This window comes from Podarcis pityusensis (genome assembly GCF_964106645.2).
Source record: "Podarcis pityusensis genome assembly, chromosome: 4".
Lineage (NCBI taxonomy): Eukaryota > Metazoa > Chordata > Lepidosauria > Squamata > Lacertidae > Podarcis > Podarcis pityusensis.
The window spans coordinates 38409955-38436666 of NC_138027.1; the positions used below are offsets into that span (position 1 = coordinate 38409955).

At 42.8% G+C, this 26712-nt stretch overlaps 2 protein-coding genes and 1 long non-coding RNA gene across 13 annotated transcripts in view; 1 reads left to right on the forward strand and 2 right to left on the reverse strand.

Moving 5' to 3' along the window:
- Positions 1-440: 440 nt before the first annotated feature.
- LOC308475592 (TPA-induced transmembrane protein) overlaps positions 441-26712 on the forward strand; it is a 37068-nt gene continuing 10796 nt past the window's right edge. The window contains exons 1-6 of one of the 3 annotated variants that reach the window (XM_081002723.1): positions 441-677; positions 3495-3760; positions 5345-5468; positions 7250-7407; positions 9310-9380; positions 10778-10977. In XM_081002723.1, the coding sequence (XP_080858849.1) occupies positions 3674-3760; positions 5345-5468; positions 7250-7407; positions 9310-9380; positions 10778-10977 (640 nt within the window). In that variant the 5' untranslated portion in view covers positions 441-677; positions 3495-3673. Of the gene's footprint in view, positions 678-2649; positions 3761-5344; positions 5469-7249; positions 7408-9309; positions 9381-10777; positions 10978-26712 lie in introns of those variants that run through there. The other 2 variants (XM_081002724.1, XM_081002722.1) reach the window with 2 other exon arrangements.
- Positions 7906-9303, reverse strand: LOC308475664. The gene is made up of 2 exons (XR_013985356.1): positions 8381-9303; positions 7906-7992 (listed from the first exon to the last, which is right to left on the reverse strand). It is a non-coding gene; the product is annotated as an uncharacterized lncRNA (long non-coding RNA).
- LOC308475552 (uncharacterized protein) lies at positions 20987-26688 on the reverse strand. Of its 9 annotated transcripts, none has more exons than XM_081002587.1 (6): positions 26146-26688; positions 25693-25781; positions 24474-24520; positions 23691-23725; positions 22898-22942; positions 20987-22371 (listed from the first exon to the last, which is right to left on the reverse strand). In XM_081002587.1, the coding sequence occupies exons 2-6, from the start codon at positions 25716-25718 to the stop codon at positions 22171-22173; spliced, it is 354 nt and encodes a 117-aa protein (XP_080858713.1). In that variant the 5' UTR covers positions 25719-25781; positions 26146-26688; the 3' UTR covers positions 20987-22170. The 9 variants fall into 9 exon arrangements, 7 of the variants coding, with proteins under 7 accessions (XP_080858713.1, XP_080858712.1, XP_080858710.1 ...); XM_081002586.1 differs by having other exon boundaries at positions 24474-24523; XR_013985307.1 differs by lacking the exon at positions 26146-26688 and having other exon boundaries at positions 24470-24523; positions 25693-26139.

The window sequence follows — 26712 nt, forward strand, 5'->3', positions numbered from 1 at the left end:
AGTAACTTTAGGGAATTCAAAGGGCTTATACAATAAGTACTTATACAATAAGTATGGCTAATCTGTGGTCTTCCATATACTGTTGGATTCACATCCATTCTAGCTTTCGGAGGGTCAAAGGTTACTTGACCATGTTATACAGGCTGCCTAAGAATCTGCTTGTTCCTCTACATTCAACTTGTTAAAATAAAATAAAATAAAATAAAATAACCAACATCAAGCATTACAGGAGCACTACATGACTTGTCAACATTAACCTTGTAAACACCTGCCACTGCGACTTCCTTCTTCTCAGGAAGTGGTGAGTACGAAAAATGTAGAGCCGTAACATAGTAATAAACAGATAAACAAATAACAGAGCGATATACTAAGTTATACTGAAGCTAAAGAACTGTGAATGAACTCTGGACATCCGGGTTATGTGGAAAAGTGAAGCAACCCACCAGCACAGTTAATGATTCATCTGCAGTTTCACCTCCTGAGCAATAACACATAATATTCCCACATTCTCCCCTGTCTGGTTAAGAAAGAACCAATGGAGAGTGAAAGGGACTAAACATTAAAAGAAAACAAGAGAAAATTCCGTTGGAAAGATAATGGGTTCCAGGCACACATTAAAAGATTGCAGCTTCAAAGTGAATTCAGAATTTCAGGCTGCTGGACTGCATAAACTTAAGGTATGCATTTAGATTCTTCCTTTACATGTATACTCAAATAAATGTGATGACAAATGCTCTTTTTATTTTTTAAAATATCCTTGTGTTTTGTCAATTTTCCCTTTTGCTTAACTTGACCTATTTTGTCTAATTCAATATAGTACAGCTTTGATGCCCTAGGTAGTGTTACATCTGCACAGTTTATTACTATAAACTCACATGTACACTCACACAGTGTTGTAGCCAAAGTCAGTGGTACTCAGAGTGGGCCCACTGAAAGAAACAAGAATTTCAATGAACCTACTCTGAATAGAACTTAGTTGGATACAACCCACCCACACAATATTGTGTGTTGTGAACTTGGGTAATTAACCTGAGTCATGGAAGGTGCTTTCCATGTGAAAATACCACTGTATCAGAATCTAGATTTGTCTGACAAAGCCTGATAATCTTCTGGGAAGAGATGCAAGACTTTTCTTGTTTAGATGAAAGCCAAGGATGCAGAAAAGTGACTTAAGTATATTATGCAAAAAAGGACCAACAATGTAATCCTCCTCACATTTACTCAGAAGTAAATCCCATTGAGTTCTCTTGGATAAGTGTGTATAGGGCTACAGCTTAAACTGTGTGCATTTTTAGCTAATATACACATTTCTACAAAGCATATTTCCCCGTAACAATGCCTTTTTGTATTGTGTGTGTGTGTGTGTGTGTGTGTGTGTGTGTTTTAGTTCAATCCATTCTGCAAATGCCCAGAGTTGGTAACGGTTTCTGGAGGAAACAGCATGAACATCCACATCAACAGCAACTATGTCATAGTTCTATTTGTTTTCTATACACACCATGTTTCGTTCCTTCTGAGTCTGAACCTCAGAGAATAGCATCAGTCAGGAATCTAAAAGAAATAAATTATGTAATGAATAAAATGTTATCCAGCTCTTTCAAATTCCAAAGTCTGCATTTGCTCCACAGGTGGTAGTGATTGTTGTTGTTTTGAAACTACAGATGTGTCCCCAAAGATCCCCACAGGGCTTTTAAAGCTGTAAAACTTTAAGCCCTTTGGAGGAATTGGAATTAAAACTAATTTTGGTAAAAAGCAAAAACAAAACAGAAACCTGTTGTATATGACATTTCTTACTGGGTTTATTTTAAATGGCTACGACAGACTTTAAACTCTGTGTTTCCTATTCAGCTTAAAGAGTAGTGTTGTCATTTTCAAACTGGGGCTTTTGTGGGAGCAGGAAACTATTTACCATAAGTTGTGTAAATAAAATGTGCTCATTTGGATTGCAATATAAAATGAATTGAGCAAAAAGTGACTCATATTCATTACATGAAAGGACTGGTTAACATCACTGTTCATTTGGGGGGGGGTCCACCAAGTGCATGGTGAGAACAAACACAAATGCACTTAGGTCAATACTACACCTGCCATGGGATGTCTAATGTTTCTCAGAAAGCTGGTTGCAAATTCACCAGTGATCCGAGTGAGCGGTGATCGTATTCATTTTCACAGGACCCCTGGAAAAGACCACCTGAAACGATCAAGATAACAGGAAGGGTATAGTGCAATCACATACATATTTCTGATTGCACTATTGTGATTACAGTGGTACCTCAGGTTACATATGCTTCAGGTTACAGACTCCGCTAACCCAGAAATATTACCTCGGGTTAAGAACTTTGCTTCAGGATGAGAACAGAAATCGTGCCGTGGCCTCCCGCTACTGCCGTGCCACCGGAGCACGATTATAATATTAAGGCTGAACTCCTATGCAGACTTATTTGAGTCACATAAAATATGATGGCACTTACAGACATCAGGGAAGTTTTTAATATGTGACATTTTAATGTATTTTTAATCTTTGTTGGAAGCCGCCCAGAGTGGCTGGGGAAGCCCAGCCAGATGGGCGGGGTACAAATTATTATTATTATTATTATTTTATTTATTTACTGCTGGGTGGACATGCTTTAAGTTTAGCTTGAACTAGTCACTGTGAAGTTGAAGATGCATAACTATAGTCTCAGATGACATACCTTTACAGCCATGGAAACCAAGTGTGATATCTCAATAGTAAGAAACAGACACTAAAGTTGCAATAATAAACTCACTTACCCAGGAATAAATCCCACTGAAGTCAATGGGGCTTACTTCTAAGTAGACATGCAGAATATTGTGCTATGAACCCTTGCAACAGTACTCTAATGTTACAATTCTGCATTTGTTTATTCAGAGGTACTGTAAGTGCCATCATGTTTGATGCGACTCAAATAAGTCTGCATAGGAGTTCAGTCTTAATATTATATTTCATTCTTTCCCAGTTGGCTTAGTAGGTCCAAGTCTATATTTACAAAATTCCTTCAAGGAATTAATGATCAAATGTTCTTTGAAAATGCCAGGGTTCTCCTGGGGTCCTTTAGGCAAGATTATTATCTAGATATATGTAGTTATTAGTCTAGCAATTAGCCACTGTCAGACAAAAGAAGCTTTGTATATAATTTGAATTTTTCCAGCTCTCACCTACAATCATGGTTTTTTGTGCTAGCATTCTTTGATATCTAATAAGGCCATCCCTGTCAAGGATCTAGTTTCATTCTTGTACAAGCATGAGCTTTTATTTGTCACTCCAGCAAGGGCTGGGCTGCCTCAGGTTATATTACCTGCTTGTGTCTGCAGAAGGCAGGCTTACCAAACTGGAAAATCCAGCCTTTCTTTGCACAACCCTTAAATGAGACTTTGCATTTCCTGAACGCTGATAAAACTGGGACTTCTCAACTTTTACGTATTGATTTTTCCAAGCGCTCACTTGAAATCTATTTTTTGTTTTTGTTTTGAAGCATTCCAGTCTATCGTCCTGTTTCAGGGGCACAGGATATGGGACACGGGAACAATAGAAACTTTTCGGCTCTGGCGTGTTATCATCAGAAACATACCCAGGGCTGAAAATGCAGAGGAAGTTAGTTTTTCCTGCTCACATGTCCTGTGTGGAAAAGTTCTTCGCAGGGAATAAGAAGCAATGAATGGCCATGAGACCATTGATTTACCAGCATTAAGCAATGAAGAACGGGAGCATGAGCCTCTTAATCCTGAAGCCCATAATGAGGTAAGCCACTGAATTATTCACTTTCTGTTTGGTAAAAGTGAGTTACTACAATTAATCTGCATTGTTTCAGAATAATAAAGAATTATCTTGGGACAAGCTTTGACTTTAACAGTTTTAAAGGTGTGTGTGTGTGTGTGTGTGTGTGTGTGTGTGTTTCACACAGAGAAATTGGAAAATTCAGTGTGAAACACCCCCATTTAACAGATACAACACCTGTTTCTCACTAAGATTAACAACATATCAGTTTCAGGGGCGCAACGATGCATGAATCAGCCAGTTTCAGTTTCTCTCACTTCCTCATTTTTCTAATCTTAATCTTGCCACATTTCCACATCAGTTTGCAACTTTTTAAAAAGTTGTTGTGAAAATTCACCAGCATTTTCGTGTGTGAATTTCGTGTGTGAAAAGTCTTACATTTATGTATCTTATATATACATGGTTTTTGACTAGTAAAACCAAGGTGGGTTGTGATTAGTTTACAATTAAGCCCTGTGTATGTCTGCTCAGAAGCAAGAGCCATCAAGTTCAATGGGACAGGTAAATGTCTCTGAGGTGGCTGCCTTAAAAGAGTTATCACTCTCCCCCATTCATTAACAGTTCTTAGAGTGGGGGGGGGGAGAGAATCTGCACATAAATAAAAGATATACCCTATACTTTTACAAGTTCAGATATTAAAATTCAACATGCTAACAACAATCTCAGTTCTCAAAGTGTTGCTTCTTATAAAGCAAACAATAATACACAAACAAGATGTTGCCATCAGCAGGTTGAGGTGATCCCCAAGGCTCGCTGAAGTACAAACAAATCTTGGGCGGGGGGGGGACCTAACATGTTGGGAAGGTGGGAATCTGGTGAGAAGAGGGATGGAATGGAGTATTGTGGGGGAAGCAAACAATACGGTCAACAGTACAATGTGTGAACAGTGCACTCAGGCACTCAACACTGCAACATTTCATTGCAGGTCTCAGTTGTTAAAATAAAATGTTTAAATCTGCATGTGATTTATTCCTAGGTAGTCACACACATGTTGCAACTCTAATTTTTTTGTAATGTGATGTGCTCACTATCATATTTATGGCGCAAGAACATGGATTTCAAAGGCTACAGCTATTCACACCTGAAACTGTTGTAATCCTATCGCTCTTTATTCTCAACAAAGAAGGTGCTGGTTTAAGCAAGTATGCATGTGATAGCAAACATCCTGCTTAGCAAACACAGATGTTTACTAAAGGTGTAACAGTTAGCTCTTCAAGCTAGGAACTTAGTATGACAGCTTCTACTTGTTGAGTTCTGAGCTCCAACATCTCCTTTTGGGGTTTCCAATATTGTTATAGACTTGGGAGTAGGAAGAATGGTGCTCCTGAGATGATGTTGGACTCCAACTCCTGTCAGTCCCATCCAGCATGAGCAATGGCCAGGGATCATGGAAGCCATAGTTCAACAACATCTAGAGGCATTGGTTACCTTGATCTACAAGGTCAAATCTAATACATGTGTGTTGGAATAATTCAATTAGAGACTGCTTTCAATCTTTCACACAACTTATTAACATATTTCCCCCCTTTTACTCTTTTTTTGTGACAGACGCCAGCCTACTACAAGTCATGTTTTGAAACTGTTTTTTGGAAATGCAAGCTGTGGATGATTTTAACTTCCGCTTTTCTGGTGTTGATTCTTGTGACTATTCTAAGTTTGGTTTTCTATTCAGGTATGTACCCTTCTTCCAATATGAAATGACATCAAAGATATGTGGGGAGAGCTACTCCCCACCATGGTCTCAATCCATCTCAAGTTACTTGTGACTAATAGGGCAGTCCTTATATGATGTCTACACTGAAGTAAGTCCTACTGAGTTCAATGGGCCTTACTTCCAGGTTAGTGGGTATAGGATTGAATCTGAATTCCCATTGGAAAGCAATGGGACTTAATGTAGTCATCTAGATTGGGACTTCTATGGCAGCGTACACACCATACCTTTTAAGGACACACATACCCAAGAATCCTGGTACTTATAGTTTATCCCCACAGAGCTACAATTTCCAGAACCCTTCACAAACTACAGTTCTCAGGATTATTGGGGGGGGGGGTGCTTTAAATGTAGAGTGTGTATACCGACAGTGTTTCTATGATAGTTCTTTGTGAGGAGGGGGTACTCCTGTGGATTAGAAATGGCAAAGTATTTAAAACCAGCATTGCCCCTGCAGTTAGACATTTATCTGAAGACTTGGATCAAGGCGCACCTCTGCCTTGAATTTCTTATTTGATCTTGGGCAATGTCTTTCACCTTTCTCCATCTATGAAAGAAAAATTAGGATTCCTCCTCACAAAGCTGTTTTGACAGGCATAGGCAAACTCGGCCCTCCAGATGTTTTGGGACTACAACTCCCATCATCCCTGACCACTGGTCCTGTTAGCTAGGGATGATGGGAGTTGCTGTCCCAAAACATCTGGAGGGCTGAGTTTGCCTATGCCTGTGTTTTGACTATGAGGCAAAACTGACAAAACATTCAAAATTTAACATGTTATAGTTGGTTTAAAAATGGCTTTCAGACTTATTCAGTTTTCAACACATTTTTATTTCTTTGGGGGTTATAGATCAACACTAAGAGTGAAACATGTTTATTACACATAAAGTGTGTGTGTTTGCATAAAACGGATGTGTTAATTTAAATTTCCCTCCTGAGCACTGTGATCCAGTCTGAACTTTCACCACAGCCGCTTTATTTATACAGAGCACATGATGCTATTCATCCTATGCACTGTGTCTAGTTAGGTCCCAAGAGATAGCTGTGTCCGTATGCTGTGAAAAAGAGGCACCACAAGAGTCTGGGTATGCTAGCATTACTTCTGCTTTGAAATTGGCCCTGGGAGTAAATGTAAACATGTCATCTGCATGTGTATTGGACATTCACTGAACATTCAACTAAAAATGTAAAAGGGGGAGAGCGTGAAAGAGCCTAAATGTGTACAGACTGTACATATACTTAGAAAACTTTTCAAAGACAAGGTCACTGGTTTTATTTATTTGCTTCACATTTTTTCCATGCCTGTTTTTCAAGAATCTTGATCATGTGAATTGAATTTTCCATGTGCAGTTTGTATGCAGATAGAGTCATCTGTGCTTGAATGCAGGTATATGACTGGGCAGAAAGCCACCATTCTACTCTCTGCCCACCCACTGCTGTCCACAGGTACATGGGATAGAATGGGCTGTATTTGCAAGGTTCCTGCACTGAGCAAGAAGTTTGTCTAGATGTCCTCCAACTCTAATCTCCTATGATTTTGCAACAGCCCACAGCCCAAACCACTGATCTTGATTTAATGAAATTGAAATATAGACATACATTTCATCTCATTGAGAGGAAGGTGTTATTGTTATTGCTATTGTTGTCATTGTTATTGTTGTTATTATTTAGAATCACTATATGATGAAAAATATATTGGCTAGCTTGTGAGAGTTACTACAAATACTTTTTATTATTATTCTAGCAGTTTACATAGATGAAGATGACTACTGGGACCCTGAATCAATAGCAAATGGCAGTCTTCATAATTTCACAGGGATATTAAAAATTCACTGTACTAATCCTGACCTGGAGCTCTCAGAATCAGCATTTAAGTTGATTTTTGAAAATCTTAGTAAAAGGGTAAGTTTTCCAGCTAAAGTCCCATGGTGGTATCCAATGACATCATTACACAAACTGAACAGTTTCTGGCAGTGCAATAGAATTTCCTTTACATCTCCTCCTCCTCCTCCTCCTCTGCCACTTCATCCTGCATTGAGCAGTATATTGGACTGGATGACCTTCAAGGTCCTTCTAACTCAAATGATCACATGATCTCACACATGAACGTATTTTCTGTCCCATTCTTATAAGGCACAAGAGCCTCATCCTTAGGAGATGGGCCATAGGTCAATAACAGAGCATCTGTCATGCATGTGGAAAGTCCCAGGTTCAATCCCAGGCATCTCCAGATAGGGAAGAGAATGGCCCTCTGTCTGAAAGCCTGGTGAGTTACTGCCAGTCAATATAAGGAGGGAAAGATGGGACAGTCATCTCCTCCACCCCATACAATCTCCAGGTAGGAAATTATCATGTGCAGTCATTTCTTGGAAGTTTGTTTACACACACACACACACACACACACACACACACACACACACTGTGCAGCCACAAAGCTGCTCTAAACAAACCAAAATATTTAAAAGGTTGAAGAAATAAGGAGGCAGCCTTAGGACCAATCCCTAAGCACCTCCCTCCCTCTTTGTCAAAGTGGGTGGATTTGTCCACCCATCAACAAGCGAACATGGAGCCAGTTCTGGGGGCAATGAAATCTGTTCAGAATGGCTCTGTGGTGAGCCATCCATCCTTACTGTTGCTTGAGGTGGCAACAATGAGCCAAACAAGGTCTCCATTTTGAATAGAATATTCCAATGAGATCATTCTTATGTCATGATGTGTTGTCCAGAAGCACCAGCTCTATGGGGCCAAGGTGTTTTTGCCCCCCCATATCTGCTAGGAGCCCCTCAGTGTTGAGGGGATGGAGGAGACCCAGTGCTGAATTGAGCATTGCACAGTTTCAGTGGCTGGCTCCTGAGTGCGAGAGAGGAGGAGCCACCAGCCATTGAAGCTGTGTCATGCTGGGGTCCACACTCAGCCTCCTCCCAATGACGCTTGTTGCGCACAAGGGCGCCATGCACTGGGGCCCCTCAATCCTGGGTGCAAGTCAGCATCTCTGGTGTTGTCGTTCCCAGGATCATTCTTGGGGGAAGAAGATGACTCCTCTCATTGCCCAAACAGGTCAGCTGCACCCCCCCTTCCAGGAATGTCCCTGGGAATAATATGATGCAGTGACAATTGCACCAGGGCCTCCTAAGCTACACAAAGCCTGGTCCAACTGATGGTGGTATTTTTATTGTGCATCCCTGTTAAGACAACATTTCCCCCTTTAGAAAAGCAGGAAGGATCACTACTTGGGAACTAGTTGGGAAACAAAAGTGATTGGAAGGTGTACTTTTGCCTTCAAGGAAGGAAGGCAGGATGCCAGCAAAATGTCAGAAGGAGACTTACTATTTATCTAAAGTAATTTGTAACTCTGTAGCGGACATTTCTGAAATGTTATAACCCATAATGTCATGGAGTGTCATGGAGAATAGCTAAACAATATCAATGCAATGTGCAATATCAGGAAGCAGTGTGGTGCAGTGGTTAGTGTGTTGGTCTAAGACCTGGAAGAGACCTGAGTTCATAGCCTTTGTTTGTTTGTTTGTTAAATTTGCATACCACCCTTCATCCAAAGATCACAGGACAGTTCACATCATAAAAATACAAAATGAAAACACATGAAGCCCAATGCTTGACCTTGGGCCAGTCACTGTCTCCCAACCTAACTTACTTTACAAGGTTGATGTGGGGAATAAACTAAGAGGATGAGAACCATGTACACCACACGGAGCTCCTTAGAGAGACATGAAATAAATAAATAAATAAATAAATAAATAAATAAGTGAATAACATGTGTCCATAATTAATGTCTTCTCTCTCAAGCTTACAGATGTATACAGTCATTCACCTGCACTTGGACGGTATTTCGTCATGGCTGAAGTTGTTTCCTTCAGGTAGGAAAGGGGAGTCAGCTCCAAGGATTCAATTATGTGATTTAGAACACCTGAAACTGAATGGGGGGAAAGTGTGTTGAGAAAATTTTAACACAGTCCATATTCGATTTCTTAAAATGTTCAGTCCACTTTTTTTTTAATTGTTTCTTGGTGGCCCTGTTTTGGCTCTACTTCGTTCAGCACTCACCAACGTTGTAGGGTTACTATTTCCCCCAAAGTGAAAATCCGGACGGAGGCTTTTTTTTGTTGAAGTTGTTGAGCTTTTTTGGGGAACACTCCCTCATTTTTTTGTTAGCCCAACTTGCCAGTTCAGCAAAAATCTGCCAGGACGCCATTTTTCTCAGTGATTCCTGTACGTGTCTGAGAAAACCCGGATGTATGACAGCCCTAACCTGTTGCTATTAAAGTACAGTGGTACCTCGGGTTACATACGCTTCACGTTATGTACACTTCAGGTTACAGACTCCGCTAATCCAGAAATAGTACCTCAGGTTAAGAACTTTGCTTCAGGATGAGAACAGAAATCATGCTCCGGCAGCGCAGCAGCAGCAGGAGGCCCCATTAGCTAAAGTGGTGCTTCAGGTTAAGAACAGTTTCAGGTTAAGAACGGACCTCCAGAATGAATTAAGTACGGTACTTAACCCGAGGTACCACTGTATTAAGGATGGCCGATGCAATATCAGTCTGCCCAGCAAGCTACATTCATTCCTCTCCACAATGATTAAGGGTGCAGGAGCCCTACAATATAGCTTTGGGGCTTTAAGAAGTTGTTGGTACACACTCCCAGTGAGAGATTTTTTAAAAAAGCCACTCCAACATGAAACAGCCTTGGCCCAGTATACCTGAAGGAGTGTCTACACCCCCATCATTCAGCCCAGACACTGAGGTCCGGCGCTGAGGACCTTCTGGTGGTTCCTTCACTGTGAGAAGTGAGGTTACAGGGAACCAGGCAGAGGGCCTTTTCGGTGGTGGCACCTGCCCTGTGGAACACCTTCCCATCAGATGTCAAGGAAATAAACAACTATCTGACTTTTAAAAGACACCTGAAGGAACCCTGTTCAGTGAAGCTTTTAATGTTTGATGTTTTATCACGTTTTTAATATTCTGTTGGGAGTTGCCCAGAGTGGCTGGGGACACCCAGCCAGATGGGCAGGGTTTAAATTATTATTATTATTATTATTATTATTATTATTATTAATTCTTATTCTTATTCTTATTCTTATACTGCCAGCTTACATTCCTTTGATGCAGAGGAGAACACCCCAGTCTTTCTTTGTTTTTTGCTCCCAAATGTGCATTTATCACATTACCTCATGAAGTGTATCAAAAGTACGGGGAAGAATAGCTGTATAACCCAATGACTTCTCATCCCCACAATGTTTCTTTCCTTCTTACAGTAAAGAAAACAACTCAGCATCCTACCTTTTATGGTTCGCAGTGCCACCTGAGACTGAAGAGTTTATGAAGTCTAGAATGAGTGAAGGGTTTGTGATGAATATTTTAAGGCAAAATATTTATGACAAGGAAGAAATGGATGGGCTGAATATACCTGATTGCACAAACATGATGCTTGATCCAACTTCCCTTTCAGTAACGCGTAAGTACCTCATGCAATGAAGAACTGTACTCTTTATTTTTAAAAGTGTGAATTTTCTAGAAAGGGTAAATACTAGAAATTTTCTAGAAAGTGAATGAACCTCTCTGTAATATTTCACTCCCGTAGCATATACCCAGGGAAGTTATCTGATTAGCACAATAACTTACACCTGCACAATGGGACTCCCTTTCCTCATGTGCCTCCTCCAACCCTAATCTGTTCTGGGGTGTCTTCCAAGCTTCTGGAGAAAATTTGAAGGTGGGGATGCAGGGAAAGGAAGACCTGTTGTGCTGGCATGCATTCTTGTGCCAATGGAACAGCTTTGCTCTATGCAACCTTATATGCAGATTCTGTGAATATTCTGATTCCCTTACTGTTGTATAATTCCCAGAGTATAAAACAACAGTACAGTCACACCTTGGTTTTCGAATAGCTTAGTTCTCGAACGTTTTGGCTCCTGAACACCGCAAACCGTAAAGTGACTGTTCTGGTTTGCAAACTATTTTTGGAAGCCGAATGCCCAATGCGGCTTCCACGGCTTACGATTGGCTGCAGCAAGCTGCACTTTGGTTTCCGAACATTTTGGAAGTCGAACGGACTTCCGGAACGGATTCCATTTGACTTCCAAGGTACGACTGTATTGTCATTGGTTTTACATAGTGGAGTTAATAACCACTTGCTTAACCTGCTCAAACAAGTGCAGCCCCTAAGATTCTTTTGAGGGAAGGCATGGCTGTTTAAGTGGTATAATAGTGCTTTAAATGTACAGTGTGGATGTGGCCTTTATGTCTGATCAAATATTGCATAGATAATAACTTTATGATCCAGAAATAGGCTGTGTGTGTATGTGTTGTGTTGTGTGTGTGTGTGTGTTTGTATGTATGGCACATATATAACAGTTGATTATATGTTTGTATTTTGTGGATGGGTGTAAATTAGAGAAGATAAATTAGGGGAGATGTGCCAATCAGTTATTAGTTTTAGCAATGGTTTTCTTTCTTCTTCTCAAAAGTAATAATATTATTGTTTCTAAAGAAATACAGACTGGTGAATAGTATGAGGAAGCGTGAATAGTAAGCGGTGGAGCTCCAAAATGTCATCAGAGGAAGCGTCATATATAGAAACAAGGACATCTTGTTCAATGAACTATGGATCATTTCCAGCATGTCCTCAGTACTTTTACTGAAATCAAGAACTTCAGGAGAATATGACTGCATCAGTCAAGTGGATAAGATGGTGGCCCCTGGCAATGTTACAGATGTCTGTTTAGAAGAACATATGAGTTTGTTGGACTATCTGACCACAACCAAATCTGGTTGTTTGAAGCTTGATGAAAGGAGAGTTCCAGAACATAGACATATAAGGCTTCATTCAAGCTTGAGCTGCTCCTTAGTATCATGAACCCAAAGTTAGTAAGGGATCATTCTGAAAGCCATTTTGGTTTCTCAGATATGAAAGTCTTTCCAAGTTTCTCAGCAGACTGCTGAACTGTGCGTATTAAGATGTCCAGACTCATGTTTTATGGTGGGTGTGTTATGACACTATAAGAGTGTTTTAGTGGTGGATATATTCTGATTTGTTAGTTGCTCTGTTATTCTTGCATCCACATTACTGCTGCCTGGAGGGGTCTATAATGTGACAAAATCTGGACAAAAACCCCCAAACATTTGTGTGGTATGAAAAGTTACAGGATAAACTCTGGTTGGCAATGAAGTAGTATGACCACCCCAAAACATGTGCAGGCATAAATAGTATGGTAAGCAGGATCATGTGTGAGCCAATAGCATCAGAGGCATAAATCATCATGAATGTGCAATGAAAGGGACATCTAGAGGGACACAAATAGAAACAAAAGCTCAGTTGTTGTATAATAAAATGATTGTGCTAAAATGCCTTAAATGTTAAGCAACAAAGTTCTATTTTTTTAATTAACCAATTTTTTTTTTATGTCGGTTGCTTCCTCTTATGGTGGATGAAATGTGCCGTCAGTACAGTATGCTTGTTTCAAAACCCTGGAGTGAGAATCTGTGTGTTTAGTGAATGGACAAAGCAAACCATATTGGCCCTACAAGGATAGTTTTGTTTTCTGAAATCTGAATTCTCCTCCATTGCATCTAATGGCAAGAAGTTGCAAACCCTGGGAGCTGACGCTGAGAAGGTCCACTCAAATTCCCACCAAACATGCTTGAGAAGTTGAAATGTATAATATCTTTAAGGAGGCCTCGGACCATCGGCTGGGTGAGGACTGCAGGGCCTGCTCCCTTCCAGGGCCTTTTCCAACTGGCCCAGGGGGCGTGGCCCAGGCCCTTATTTGGAACAAACTTTTGGGGAAGTGTGGGAAGTGTTCTGCCATTGCTTCCCTGTTCCAGGTGGTTAATCATACCTATAATCATGAAGTGCTTTAAAAAGCTGGTACGAAATTATGTCATTGCCTGCCTACCAGAGGGACTGGACACATTCCAATTTGCTTATAAAACGAAAAGATCGACAGAGGACGCTGTGGCGATTGCCCTCCATGCCGTCCTTGCACATTTGGAGCAGCGGGGGGGTTATGCCAGACTGCTTTTTTTAGATTTCAGCTCGGCATTTAATACCATTCTACCACAACGTCTAATGTCTAAACTGGAAGATCTGGGGCTTCCGTTATCACTTTGTGGGTGGATATTGGACTTTTTGTCAGACCGCCCCCAGAGGGTTCGGTTGGGCCCCTATACCTCTAATATGCTCAAGACTAACATAGGAACACCACAGGGATGCGTACTCAGTCCGCTCCTTTATATTCTCTACACGTACGATTGTGTCGCTACTCACCCTAGTAATAGGGTTGTCAAATTTGCAGAGGACACAACCGTGATTGGGCTCATCTCTGAAAGGGAGGGTGAAACGGATTATAGAGATGAGGTGGAGCGGCTGACAGAGTGGTGCAGAGCTAACAACTTGCTCATAAATACAAGGAAGACAAAGGAGCTTGTGGTGGACTTCAGGAGACAGAAGAGCAACGTCCAGCCACTATTGATTGATGGGGTCTGTGTGGAGAGGGTAACAACGTTCAGATTTTTGGGCATTGAATTACAAGAGGATCTGTCCTGGAGTGTCAACACAAGGGGGCTTGTGAAGAAGGCACAGCAGAGACTGTACTTTTTGAGAATACTAAGGAAAAACCATCTTCCGCAGAAACTGCTGCTTGCCTTCTATCACTGTGCCATTGAGAGCGTGCTCACTTATGGCTTATGTGTGTGGTACGGAAGCTGTACTACCCAGGACAGGATGGGGTTGTGCAGGGTTGTTAAGGCAGCAGAGAGCATTGTTGGCTGCCCACTCTCCACCTTAGAGCAGATTTATGCCACAAGGTGCCATAGGAAGGCACTGGACATAGTAAAAGATCCATCGCATCCTGGTCACTGTCTCTTCGAGCTCTTGCCGTCGGGACGGAGATACAGGACGATGAAGACAAGAACGAGCCGTCTTAAGAACAGCTTCTTCTCCAGAGCGATCTCGGCCCTGAATGGGAAGCCCGGACTTTGAAAGTCATCTAATCTCCCTTGCTGTATTATACTGTATTGATTAATTAGTGTTTTTATGGAGCAGTCAAGTAATTTCGTTGTCCCCGAAGGGGGCAATGACAATAAAGATATTATTATTATTATTATTATTATTATTATTATTATTATTATGCTTTAAAATGTCCTCAAGCAGTCGGTGGCAATTTCAATTTTTATTCCTTTTCCCCTTTTTTCCTTTGTTGGGGGTGGGTGGGTGGGATGGATAGTTGGTTGGGGATTAATTTTAGTATAATTGTTCTGTTCCTTTTTGTTGTTGTTGTTTTATTGGTTCTGTATAGTTTGTGTTTTGTTTTTAAGGGGCAGGATCAGGGCTGCCTGGGAGTGGCTCCCCAGCCAACACGATGGCTGGGACAAGTTCCACAGGGGGGGAAGCACTGGGACATCCGATCTCGGTGATCATGGGCAGGAGGCGGAGTTACGCTAAGACCAGACCATGTCATTACCGAGGAGGCAGGTTTAGTCGTTGTTTGAAGACTATCCCTGCCTCCGGGTCTGGCCTTGACCGGATGGATACTGGAATCAACAGGGGAAACCCACATGACCTGAAAGTGTTGCTGTGCAATGCCAGGTCAATGATGAATAAAACCACTGCCATCCACGACTTGATTGTGGATGGAGGATTTGACCTGGCATGTGTGACGGAGACCTGGTTGGAGGAAGCAGATGGGCCTGTCCTTGCCGCTGCTTGCCCACCAGGTTTCTCTTACGCACAGCAACCCAGGTCATGTGGGCGGGGAGGGGGGGTTGCAGTGATTTTTAGGAAGTCACTAGCTTGCACCAGGCGTCCTACTGGGAAGATCCAGTTCTCTGAGTGCATGTTCTGGAAGTTGGGCAATAGGGGCAGTACAGGATTCCTTTTGGTGTACCGACCTCCCCGCTGCACCAAGGATTCCCTGTCCGAGCTGCTTCAGGTCGTGGCGGATTTTCTCCTGGAGACACCTAGTTTGGTTGTCTTAGGGGATTTTAACATCCATGCCGACACGACCTTACAAGGGGCCGCTCGGGACTTCGTGGAAAGCATGGCCTCCATGGGGCTGTCCCTGAATAAGTTTGGCCCAACTCATAGTCATGGACATGCCTTAGACCTGGTGTTCACCTCTAGTGACGTGGGTGATCTGACACTAAGTAAAAGTGAAACAAAAGAAGTGCCATGGTCAGATCACTTCCTGGTGCAACAGGACTTCTCCGCGACCCTTCCCCTCTGCAGGGAGGTGGGACCAATTCGGATGGTCCGCCCCCGCCACTTAATGGATCCAAATGGTTTCCAGAGAGTGGTAGGGGATGCTTTATCCCATGTTGATGGTCTTTCAGCTGATTCCCTGGTGGCCCGCTGGAATGCAGAGTTAACCAGGGCTATTGACTGTCTGGCTCCGAAGCGCCCTCTCCGATTGCATGGAGCCCGGACAACCCCGTGGTTTTCTTCAGAGCTGAGGGCGATGAAACAATCGCTGAGACGGCTAGAGCGTCGGTGGCAGAAAACTCACTCCGAATCTGACTGGACACAGGTTAGAGCTCAACGTCGAGCCTACCAAGTGGCGATAGCGACGGCGAATAAGACTTTCTTCACCGCCTCTATTGCATCTGCAGAAAATAGTAGCAGGAGACTCTTTCAGGTGGTTCGCAATTTAACGGAACCACCTTTACCACGGGGCATTGTAAAGACCCCAAGATCTCCTGCAACGATTTTGCAAAGTTTTTTGCAGATAAAATCACTCATATTCGGAAGGAGCTAGACACCACCGTGGGAGCAGGGCCAGGGCGGGAGAGTGCTAGAGCTCTGTCTGGTCAAGTTGCATGGAATCAATTTCAATCCATTACCCCCGAGGATGTGGACAGGCTGCTTGGACGCGTGAAAGCAACCACCTGCCTCCTTGATCCTTGCCCATCCTGGCTAATAAAAGCAAGCCGGGAAGGGCTGGGCGATGGGCTCTGCGGGGTGGTGAATGCTTCCCTCTGTGAGGGAACATTCCCAGATCCGCTGAAAGAGGCAGTCATTAAACCGCTTCTTAAAAAACCATCTTTAGACCCGGCCAGTATGGCCAACTATCGCCCAGTCTCAAATCTTCCATTCTTGGGCAAGGTGACTGAGCGTGTGGTTGCTGAACAACTCCAGGCACGCCTGGAGGATGCGGACCATTTGGATCCCTTCCAATCGGGATTCAGGCCTCACCATGGGACTGAAACTGCCTTGGTCGCGCTGGTTGATGATCTCCGGCGAGCTAGGGACAAAGGTGAGAGTTGTTTCCTGGTTCTGCTGGATCTCTCAGCGGCCTTTGATACAATCGACCATAACATCCTTCTGGACCGTCTAGAGGGGCTGGGAGCTGGGGGCACTGTTATAAGGTGGTTTCGCTCCTTCCTCCTGGGCCGTGTTCAGAAAGTGGTGGTGGGGGATGAGTGTTCAGACCCCTGGGCCCTCACTTGTGGGGTGCCTCAGGGTTCCGTCCTCTCCCCCATGCTTTTTAACATCTATATGAAGCCGCTGGGAGAGATCATCAGGGAATTTGGACTGGGTGTCCATCAATATGCAGATGATACCCAGCTCTACCTCTCTTTCAAATCAGAACCAGTGAAGGCGGTGAAGGTCCTGTGTGAGTGCCTGGAGGCGGTTGGAGGATGGATGGCGGCTAATGGATTGAAGTTGAATCCTGACAAGACAGAAGTATTGTTTTTGGGGGACAGGGGGCGGGCTGGTGTGGAGGACTCCCTGGTCCTGAACAGGGTAACCGTGCCCCTGAAGGACCAGGTGCGCAGCCTGGGAGTCATTTTGGACTCACAGCTGTCCATGGAGGCGCAGGTCAATTCTGTATCCAGGGCAGCTGTCTACCAACTCCACCTGGTACGCAGGCTGAGACCCTACCTGCCCGCGGACTGTCTCGCCAGAGTGGTGCATGCTCTAGTTATCTCCCGCTTGGACTACTGCAATGCGCTCTACGTGGGGCTACCTTTGAAGGTGACCCGGAAACTACAATTAATCCAGAATGCGGCAGCTAGACTGGTGACTGGGGGCGGCCGCCGAGACCACATAACACCGGTCTTGAAAGACCTACATTGGCTCCCAGTACGTTTCCGAGCACAATTCAAAGTGTTGGTGTTGACCTTTAAAGCCCTAAACGGCCTCGGCCCAGTATACCTGAAGGAGCGTCTCCACCCCCATCGTTCTGCCCGGACGCTGAGGTCCAGCGCCGAGGGCCTTCTGGCGGTTCCCTTATTGCGAGAAGCAAAGCTACAGGGAACCAGGCAGAGGGCCTTCTCGGTAGTGGCGCCCGCCCTGTGGAACGCCCTCCCATCAGATGTCAAAGCGATAAATAACTACCTGACATTCAGAAGACATCTTAAGGCAGCCCTGTTCAGGGAAGCTTTTAATCTGTGATATTTTACTGTATTTTTTGTTTCTATGGAAGCCGCCCAGAGTGGCTGGGGAAACCCAGCCAGATGGGCGGGGTACAAATAATAAATTATATTATTATTATTATTATTATTATTATTATTATTATTATTAAGATATTAAGATGCAAGGAAACTCATATCAGGGAATAGTTAGTCAGATATCTTAATTTTGATAGATCATAATCAGCACTTTGAATTGTGCCTGTAAACAGGTTGGTGGTCACTGAAGCTGCTACAACATGACATGAGAGGTATATGCTTCCTATCACTGGCCTTGGTCGATAGCCTGAGTGTAATATTCTGATACAGCTGGAGTTCCTGAACACTCTTGAATGGCAAGCCCAGAGATGTAACTAAGGCAGGTCTCACTGAATCCAGATCTGACATTTTGAGGAACAGAAGCAGTGGCAGATACCTGTATAAAATCACTCCAGGCACTGGAGGAGGAACAGGGGTGGGGTGAGGGGAGTGCACCATCCCTGGCACCATCGGGGAGGGGGTTACCATCGCGGCTGCCCTCCAGACATGCACCATGCACCCCCCACTGCACCGGGTACCACGCCCCCACAGGTGACGTACCATGCCCCCAGGACGCACGTCACGCTCCTCACGGGCGACGTTCTATGCCACTGTGCCATGCGCCCCCCCCCCACAGGGTGGTGTGCCACGCTCCCAGAATGCGCATCACCCCCCCGGTATATGCACCAGCCATTCCCTTGCCTGCTCTCCGCCCCCGGTGCCGGAGCATACAGCTTTGTCACTGACTCCAGGCAACTTCTGATACCTGGGTAGCCAGTTTCAGGGCTGAATCCAGGAGTGCGCCCAAACTACAAACCTGAGTCTTCAGAGGAAGTGCAACCCTATTCAAGATAGGCTGAGCCCCTCTTCTCTGATATGCCTTATTACTGACCAGAAGCACCTCTAACTCTCCTAGATAAAGCTTCAGTTTGTTCATTCACATCCATAAGATCAGACACTGAGGACTTCACATGACACTAAATACATGTTTGTATTTACTGTGCTGGCTTTTTCAAAATGCAAATTATATCAGTGGTGTTGATAATTAATGGTATCAGAGCTTTCATGTGGGGAAGGATTTAACTCTTTCCTCCTGAGGAAAACCCCTCTTCTGGTGTCAGTAATGCTTTGGTAGGAAAAGCCCCATTAGCTCCAATGGGGGATTTCCTACCAATACAGATGTTTGCTTCAGTGGAGGGTTTTTCCTCAGAACTGCAACAGGTGGCTAAGGAGTTAAATCACTCTTCTCTACCTGCTTTATGGTGATAATTATGCTATTTGCATTTTTTTAAAAAGAAACCCCTACATTTTCAATGCAAAGCCATATTTAATGTCATGCATAGCTGGAGTTTGATTCAGAACTTGAACAGCTCCCTTGGATTTAGATGGAAAGAGAAGGAGATGGTCCTGGGTTGTATCCAACATAGTGCGTTTGGTGTTCTACTCATGGAACAGGGCTTACCCTTCCTCTCCTTTCCTGCCTCCCCCCAATCTGCTCCCTCTGGGGCAGATTATGAGGGTGTACAAGGAACTGTAGGGATAGAGAGCAGAATGAACCTTCATTGCGCAAGTGGGATGGCTGTGTTGGAGCCAACCCAATGAACTTCAAACCTCCAATGACCTCACCCAGAAATTTCATGTATGTGTTAAATATCATGAGGGACAAGATGGATCATAGGCAACAGGAGTTTCCCCAGTATTCCTTTCTGAAACTACCCTTCTGAGAATGACTAGAGCCACCTTAACAGGGATATGTTCATAATTAACAAATCACAGTATTAAAGAAAACCAACAAGGAATTCTTATGAAGGGATCCCAGGAGAGGAATCAGTAGGTGTTAGTTTCTTTATTCAATAGATTTGTAGCTCATTGTTCAATGTGAATAATTTCCAGGGTGGTTTACGGTGACAGCTCAAGGCCCATCACAATCATCAGTCACCACACTGTGACATTTAAAGAGAGAAAACACCTTTTTTTTATTTCTTCAAAGTTTATTTCAGATGAGGAAGTACCCCAAATTAGGAGAAGCCCAGGAGACAGACCCTCATGGGCAAGCAAACTCTTAGATAGGTTTCCATGATTCTGTGGAACTTCCTCCCAGTTAAGATTAAGCAGGGGCCCTCACCATTCAACTTCAGGAGCCTGACAAATACCTTTCTTTTTCAGCAGGCATTTTTCAGGGAGCTTTCTGCTTTTATGATTACTTTTGATTGCTTTCATCCAATGTATAAATTTTAATAATTTTGGTGTACACTACTAGATACTTAGGTAATTAAGCAGCAGATAAATATGTCAAATAAAATAAAACTTGGCTACTTCTCTCCCATGCATTAAAACTCTGTTGTATCCACTGAAGCCAACCAAATGCCAGAATGACCTAAATCAGCCCAATTCCATTTGGGATCTGGGATGTGATCAGATCCAGCCTTTGACTGACAGACCGTGGCAGTGGACACCAGCCATGCTGACCAAAGCTTTCTTTCCTTTCCACTCATCACCTTGAGCTTTATTGCTGCTGCTGCTGCTGCTGCTGCTGTTGTTATTGTTGATGACCTACATTCACCATAACTGCCAGATAACAATATAAAAATGCAACAAGAAAACCAGGTAAAACAATTTACAATCAAAAGAGCAGAAAAAATCCTAACCCAATATATATACCGTATTTTTCGCCCCATAGGGCGCACCAGCCCATAGGGCGCACCTAGTTTTTTTTTTTGGGGGGGGGGGAATAAAGGAAAATAAATTTCCCTTTATTTCCCCCCCAAAACCAGGTCGGGGAATCCAAACCAGGTCGGGGAGCAGCGGGATGGCGGTGCTCCGCCACCCCTCTGTCCCCCGAGCTTGTGGGGCTGCCCGATATCTGCATGAAGCCCGGGGCGCGCTATGCAGCGCGCCCCAGGCTTCGGGATGCAGGCTGCTATCCGCAAGCCTTGGGAGCCCGCGGAGTTCCCAAGGCTTGCGGAGAGCTTCCTGAAGCCTGGGGAGCAAGAGGGGTCGGTGCGCACCGACCCCTCTCACTCTCCAGGCTTCAGCGAAAGCCTGCATTCGCCCCATAGGACGCACAAACATTTCCCCTTCATTTTTGGAGGGGGAAAAGTGCGTCCTATAGGGCGAAAAATATGGTATATATCTTTTGAAGGCATTGATTTAGATTCTCTCCCTATTCCCTATGAACCTTTCTCTGATGCCTCTGGATCTGTGTGGATGTCATTATACAGTGGTACCTCAGTTTATGAACTTAATCCATTCCGGACATCCGTTCTTAAACCAAAGCCGTTCTTAAACCGAGGCACACTTTCCCTAATGGGGCCTCCCACCGCCGGTGCCCTTCCACCGTTCGGCTTCCATTCGTAGACCAAGGTAAAGTTTGCTAACCAGAACACTACTTCTGGTTTTGCGGAGTTTGTAAACCAAATAGTTCATAAACAGGGCTGTTCTTAAAACGAGGTACCACTGTACTGCACTATGAAGGTCTTAAGGTCCTAATGACTACAACAGCAGTGCTTGGATGAGAGGGATGTTTATTGTTATCTATTTTGTAAAATTTATACACCACTTTATTATTATTTTTAAAAAACCTCAATTATCACTAACTACGATAATAATTAGTGATAAATAAATTGCTAAAATAAAATTATCACTAACACAGTAAACAGTAAATTTATCACACTAAAACTAACAACAATCATTTAAGATACTGGAAAAGTTAAAATAACAATAGACCAAAATTCGATTAAAACCCACCCCAGCTTTCTAAACATCTGGGTAGGCTGGTCTGGACAAAAATGCTCTTAGCAGGTGCAAAAAGGAGTACAGTGAAGGGGTCCTTCCTGATATCAATAGACAGGGAGTTCCAAAGTGGAGTTGCTGCCACATGAAAAGATCGAGTTCTTACAAATGCAGAACAAGTATCATTTGACACCTGCAGCCATGTCAGTTCCACTGCAGTTGAGTGGTCATATATGAGGGGAGGAAATCTCATAGGTAAACTGAAGTTGTTAAGGGCTTTATATACTAATAGCAACACCTTGAACTTGGCCCAGTAGCAAATTGGCAACCAGTGCAGATCTCTGAGCGCAGGTGCTTATGCAATGCATGTGTCACCACCACCCAAAATAACTTGAGGCACTATAGCTGATGTAGTGGGAAATATTTATGGCAATGAAATTTTCGTCATTATGCTACGAAATGTAATGTTTTCTTATCCCAAAGAGGAGAACTAATCTTTCACAACATCATCATAGTCACTGTTGTACTGGAAGCTGGAAGAGCTCACTCTTTTCGGAATAATGATGACATCTTCATAGATGGTGGTAGTGCTTGTTTTGTGTCCTTTAATGTCATTTCCTCTAATAATATGGTCAAGGGTAGCGTAGCATATTTCAGAGGGCTCTGCAGAGACTTTGTCATCCGTGTTCTCCTGGGAAGAAAGAAATCAACTTTAACAAAAAAAATGCAGCTTTCAATTGTGTGTGGAGTCTGTAAATGAAATTATTCTGCCTAATACTGTTACCAATCATTGGTAGTGCAGCTAGGAACTGGATAATCTGTCAAGTTTGGTCCCCTCCCCCCCAGTTTATCATTTTATCTATCTTAACTTCAGTTTTCCAGGTTTCCACACTTAGTCATGTTTGTTTGTTTTTAATGCAAAATAATTTGGCTTGGCCCTCCCTTGAAGAGTTTACTCCCCTACCCCAGTCACAAAATTGTTTGATGGGAGGGGTGCCATTAATTATTTACTCCCAACTTCATTTAGCCACTCTTTTTGAGGTATTATTGGACTCCCAGCAACTGTATACATGACCAGTAGCCAGGGGTGACTGGCTGGATTTGGAGTCCTGTAACATCTGGAGTCCCTGTAAGTATTTAACTCCACACTTCAGTATCATGGATTTCAGCAGGGCTCAGTCACAAATATATTTTGTTGGTTTGTGCTTGGCATTCACCTGAGCATAATGAGATATGAGTATCCCAGAATAACTCAGCCATTCCTATAATAACAAAAAATTCTCTCAGTGGTTACCTCTGCTGAACATTGTAAAATTTCCCAGTTCATATGACGCCATCAAGTTCACACAGAATTTATGACTAATCCTTATGCAAAACCCAAACTTCTCTTTACACTCCTTTGCCTCAGAGCATGATACCAGAATAGGAACCAAATGGGACAAGAGAGTTCAGAACGCAAGTAAATAAATAATCCCTTGTTAGTGTAACACAATTATGCTCTAGCAGGGCCTCTTTTTCATTTATCAGCTTGACCTTAGGTATTACAATCTGCCAGTTTTCATATATGACTGAAAAGATATTGAAGCAACATTTTGTAAACCTAAAGAATTTGTTGTCTTTTTAAAAATATGATTTTTAATTATTTAACTCATGCATTTATATCTTGCCTTCTAGAGTAAACAGCAAAAGAGGCAGCTTTTACCAATTAATAAATACAATACGGCCTTGACCTGTGCTATGTTTAAAGCAGCATTGCTCCACTTTAAACAATCATGGCTTCCCCCAAGGCATCCTGTAGTTCATTAAGGGTAATGAGAGTTGCTAGGAGACCCTGTTCCCTTTACAAAGCTACAATACTCAGGTTTCCTGCGAAGAGAGGTTTGCTTACTAGGAACGTAAAATGGGAAGGGAAATAACTATTGCCACTTTGAGCTCCTCAGAGGAAAAACAGGATATAAATATAAATAATAAACACAATCTTGAAGAGGACAGGAAAAAATCTTTCAGTACCTCATCATGAACTGATGAAACGTCCTCAGTTTGTACTGGAAGAAGAAGCAGAAATAAGATTTGAGTGTAAAAATAACGACGACGACATTGAGGTAGGCATGAGAAACTACAAATATCATAGATCCTGCTCTGCTCAGCTGCATGGAAACATCAAGCATCTTCAAACTATTCACTTGATCAAATCCCTACTGCAGGAGTGTGCAGAAGGTAGATCAGGATCCAGTGGGCAAGGCTTCCTGATTTTCAATAGCAACAACAAAATTACCTTCCCCACCTAAATTAGGCAGCAGAAATAAGAAAAGCTTATGGTAACTAGGAGTGGGCTTTTTTGTGAAAGATCACCTCATTTCTAATACTGAAAAAACCCCAAACCCTTTGCTCAGAGGCACCCTGTCCTTTAATTTGATCAGTTATGGTAGGCTCTAGTTTGTAGATCTTGGGGTTCTGGTAGATCTGAAAAGCCCGAAGTTCTGCTGCAGTGCTGTCATTTTCTGGAGACGGAGGTCACTTCTACACAGCCTGTTTATCAATATTTCATTCTGGTTTCCTTCGTTGCGTCAAGCGAGTTGTGATCCACACTTTCCTGTGCAATTTCCCATCATGTGGGGGAAAGGCCAGTCTTTGGGGAGAAATGGGTTTGTTGTGCAAGACCTCCAAACCAAATTTAATTGCACAACCTGCCTTTGCCAGTGTGCGATTGAATGCCGCCCCAAACTAGCGATGCTCCAGAAGCCCCCCTAGCCAGGCTCTGCAATAGGCTTAAAGACATAACTACTCACTCACTTCTGATGTGAAAGCATTTCTTTCTCCTCAGGCAGGGCAAAGGCTTTCTGCTGCAACATAAAAACCAGAGAAGCTGTTTGAGAATGGAGTTCAGCCACAGTGTACAAGTACTCTAAATGCTTTCCCCTTCTGAATATCTGTTCCCTACCTGAGATGGGAAGACCTCTCCCAGATCAGGGCAATAGCTGAGTGGTAGAGCATCTGCTTTGCATGCAGAAGGTTTCAGGTTCAATCCCAAACATCTCCAATAAGGGCTGGGAGAGTACTCTGCCTAAAACTCTTGGAAGGCCGCTGCTATTCATTGTAGGTAATTCTGAGCTAGATGGTCCGGATCAGTACAAGGCAGCTTCCTATTTCCCTTAGCACCCATTTCTCCAACTCCTTGTTTCATCTGGGTGTCTTACTAAGGCAGAGGCATGTCAAAGAGAGATAAACTGATCTTACATACAGAAACTCTTACATGAATGGGTATATGAAGTGATTCGCAGCACAGTAGCAAACACAAGACATTGGAATTGTCTTTCTTTCTTTGCATTGGTGTCCATTTTTATATGAAATAATGCCCACACCCCATCTGGATATGAAATGGTCCTGCTAATAGGGAAAAGGGAAAGTTTCAGTATAATGAGGAGAGCCCACAACTTAACATAGGAAGCTACCTTATGATAATGAATTAATAGAAATAACGAATTAATAGAAAAATGCATAGAGTTCATGAAAGCCAAATTGAACGGCATCATCTAGTGGATGGAGGGCTTATCCCCAACACCTCAGCCTCATCCCAAGGAAGTCCAGCCTTAAGATGGTAGAACATCACAATCCTTCAGGTTTAGGATCCCTCTTCTGTACATCTAGGTTTGAGATCCTCACGCATTATTTAACCCAGCCTTTTTCCCTGGCAGGGACTCAAGGTGGCTTACAGATAAAATAAGAACAGTTAAAACATAGAAAAAGAATAATTAAAAAAACATTTAAACATTAATAGAATTAAAACTATATCTACATATCTATAGCTATATATTATAGATTAAAAGCATGCAGACATAGGATGCCAAGTATACAAGAAACCTTGTCTCCCGACATCATTTTATAAGTACAGCTTTTATTAAACCATTGAAGAAGTTTGGTCCATTATCTGCTTGAACTGGGAAAGTCCAAGGTTAAATCTGGAGTTGGGATAACCTGACTCCCGTCCCACTTGAAGTAACACTAGACATACCTTTCTTTGGTTCCTTTATTCCCCATCTCTTCTGTGAGAGTTTTCAACTTCCCCTTCCTTCCTTTTTTGAGTGTGTTATAGTAATTGCTCTGCCAATAACGTTAGAAGAGTGAAATCCCGTCAGAAGGTATAAACGTTCTTTCACATGGTTTCCCTAACCAAAATCAATAGAGTAAAATGACACAGCAAAGAAATTCCCCTTTTACATCACAGGTAGGTGTGTAGCTGCCAAAGAGATAAATGATGTCACTTCTTCAAAGTGATATGTCAGAACAGGCTAATTGTGGCTTTCTAGTAACGAGAGAGGAAAGACCCAGGTGATATGGCTGGGATTCTTTTTGGGGGTTCATCATGATTCATCATCTGACTTTCAATGTGCATCACCTTATCTCTGACTAAACATTTTGCCCACGTGATAAAATAGCATAAGAGAAGTTTGCTCATAAAACGTACCACACAATGTTGTTCCTCTTTCGTTTGCAAAGCAGCCTGATGTCCACCTCCTCATTTTTCATCCAGCGTCCCCAAGCACAAAAATAGAAATAAATCCTGGAAGAAGGTTTAAACAATCATCTTACAAAAACTGTGTTTTAAGGAAATAAATAAGAAGAAGTTGGTTTCTTGGGGATAAAGAACTGTGTGTACGGTAAACTTTTTGCTATCTAGTGGTTTCTGGGTGTTTTCCTTTTATAGCACATATCGTAAACTGACAACATGTGGTTTTGAAGTATGATGAATTATGCAGCCAAAGTGATTAGTAAAATGTTTCTTCTTTAGAATGCTGTGTCATGGATGTAACACTATTGACAGGGTTGCCATACGTTTAGGAATTCCAGGACACGTCTTCTTTTTGGGGTCCTACATGCCCACCTGGGGAGGATTTTACATTTTAAAGCAAATGTTCAGGATTTTTGGTTTTTAATTTTTTGGGGTGTGTGCAAGGGCAGCTCTGGTTCAGGTTCTGGCTCTGGCTTGGCTCTAAAAAAGCTCAACAACTTATTGACCTTGTCTGCTATGTAT

Excerpts from the sequence above, each read along its gene's own strand:
- LOC308475552 (XM_081002584.1), bottom strand. The coding sequence starts at position 26,207 with ATGAAAAATGAGGAGGTGGACATCAGGCTGCTTTGCAAACGAAAGAGG. Across the intron at positions 24,524-26,145 it reads AAGAGGAACAACATTGTGTG|CAGAAAGCCTTTGCCCTGCC; the intron begins GTACGTTTTATG and ends TTTATGTTGCAG. Across the intron at positions 22,943-23,690 it reads TTTCATCAGTTCATGATGAG|GAATGGCTGAGTTATTCTGG; the intron begins GTACTGAAAGAT and ends TTGTTATTATAG.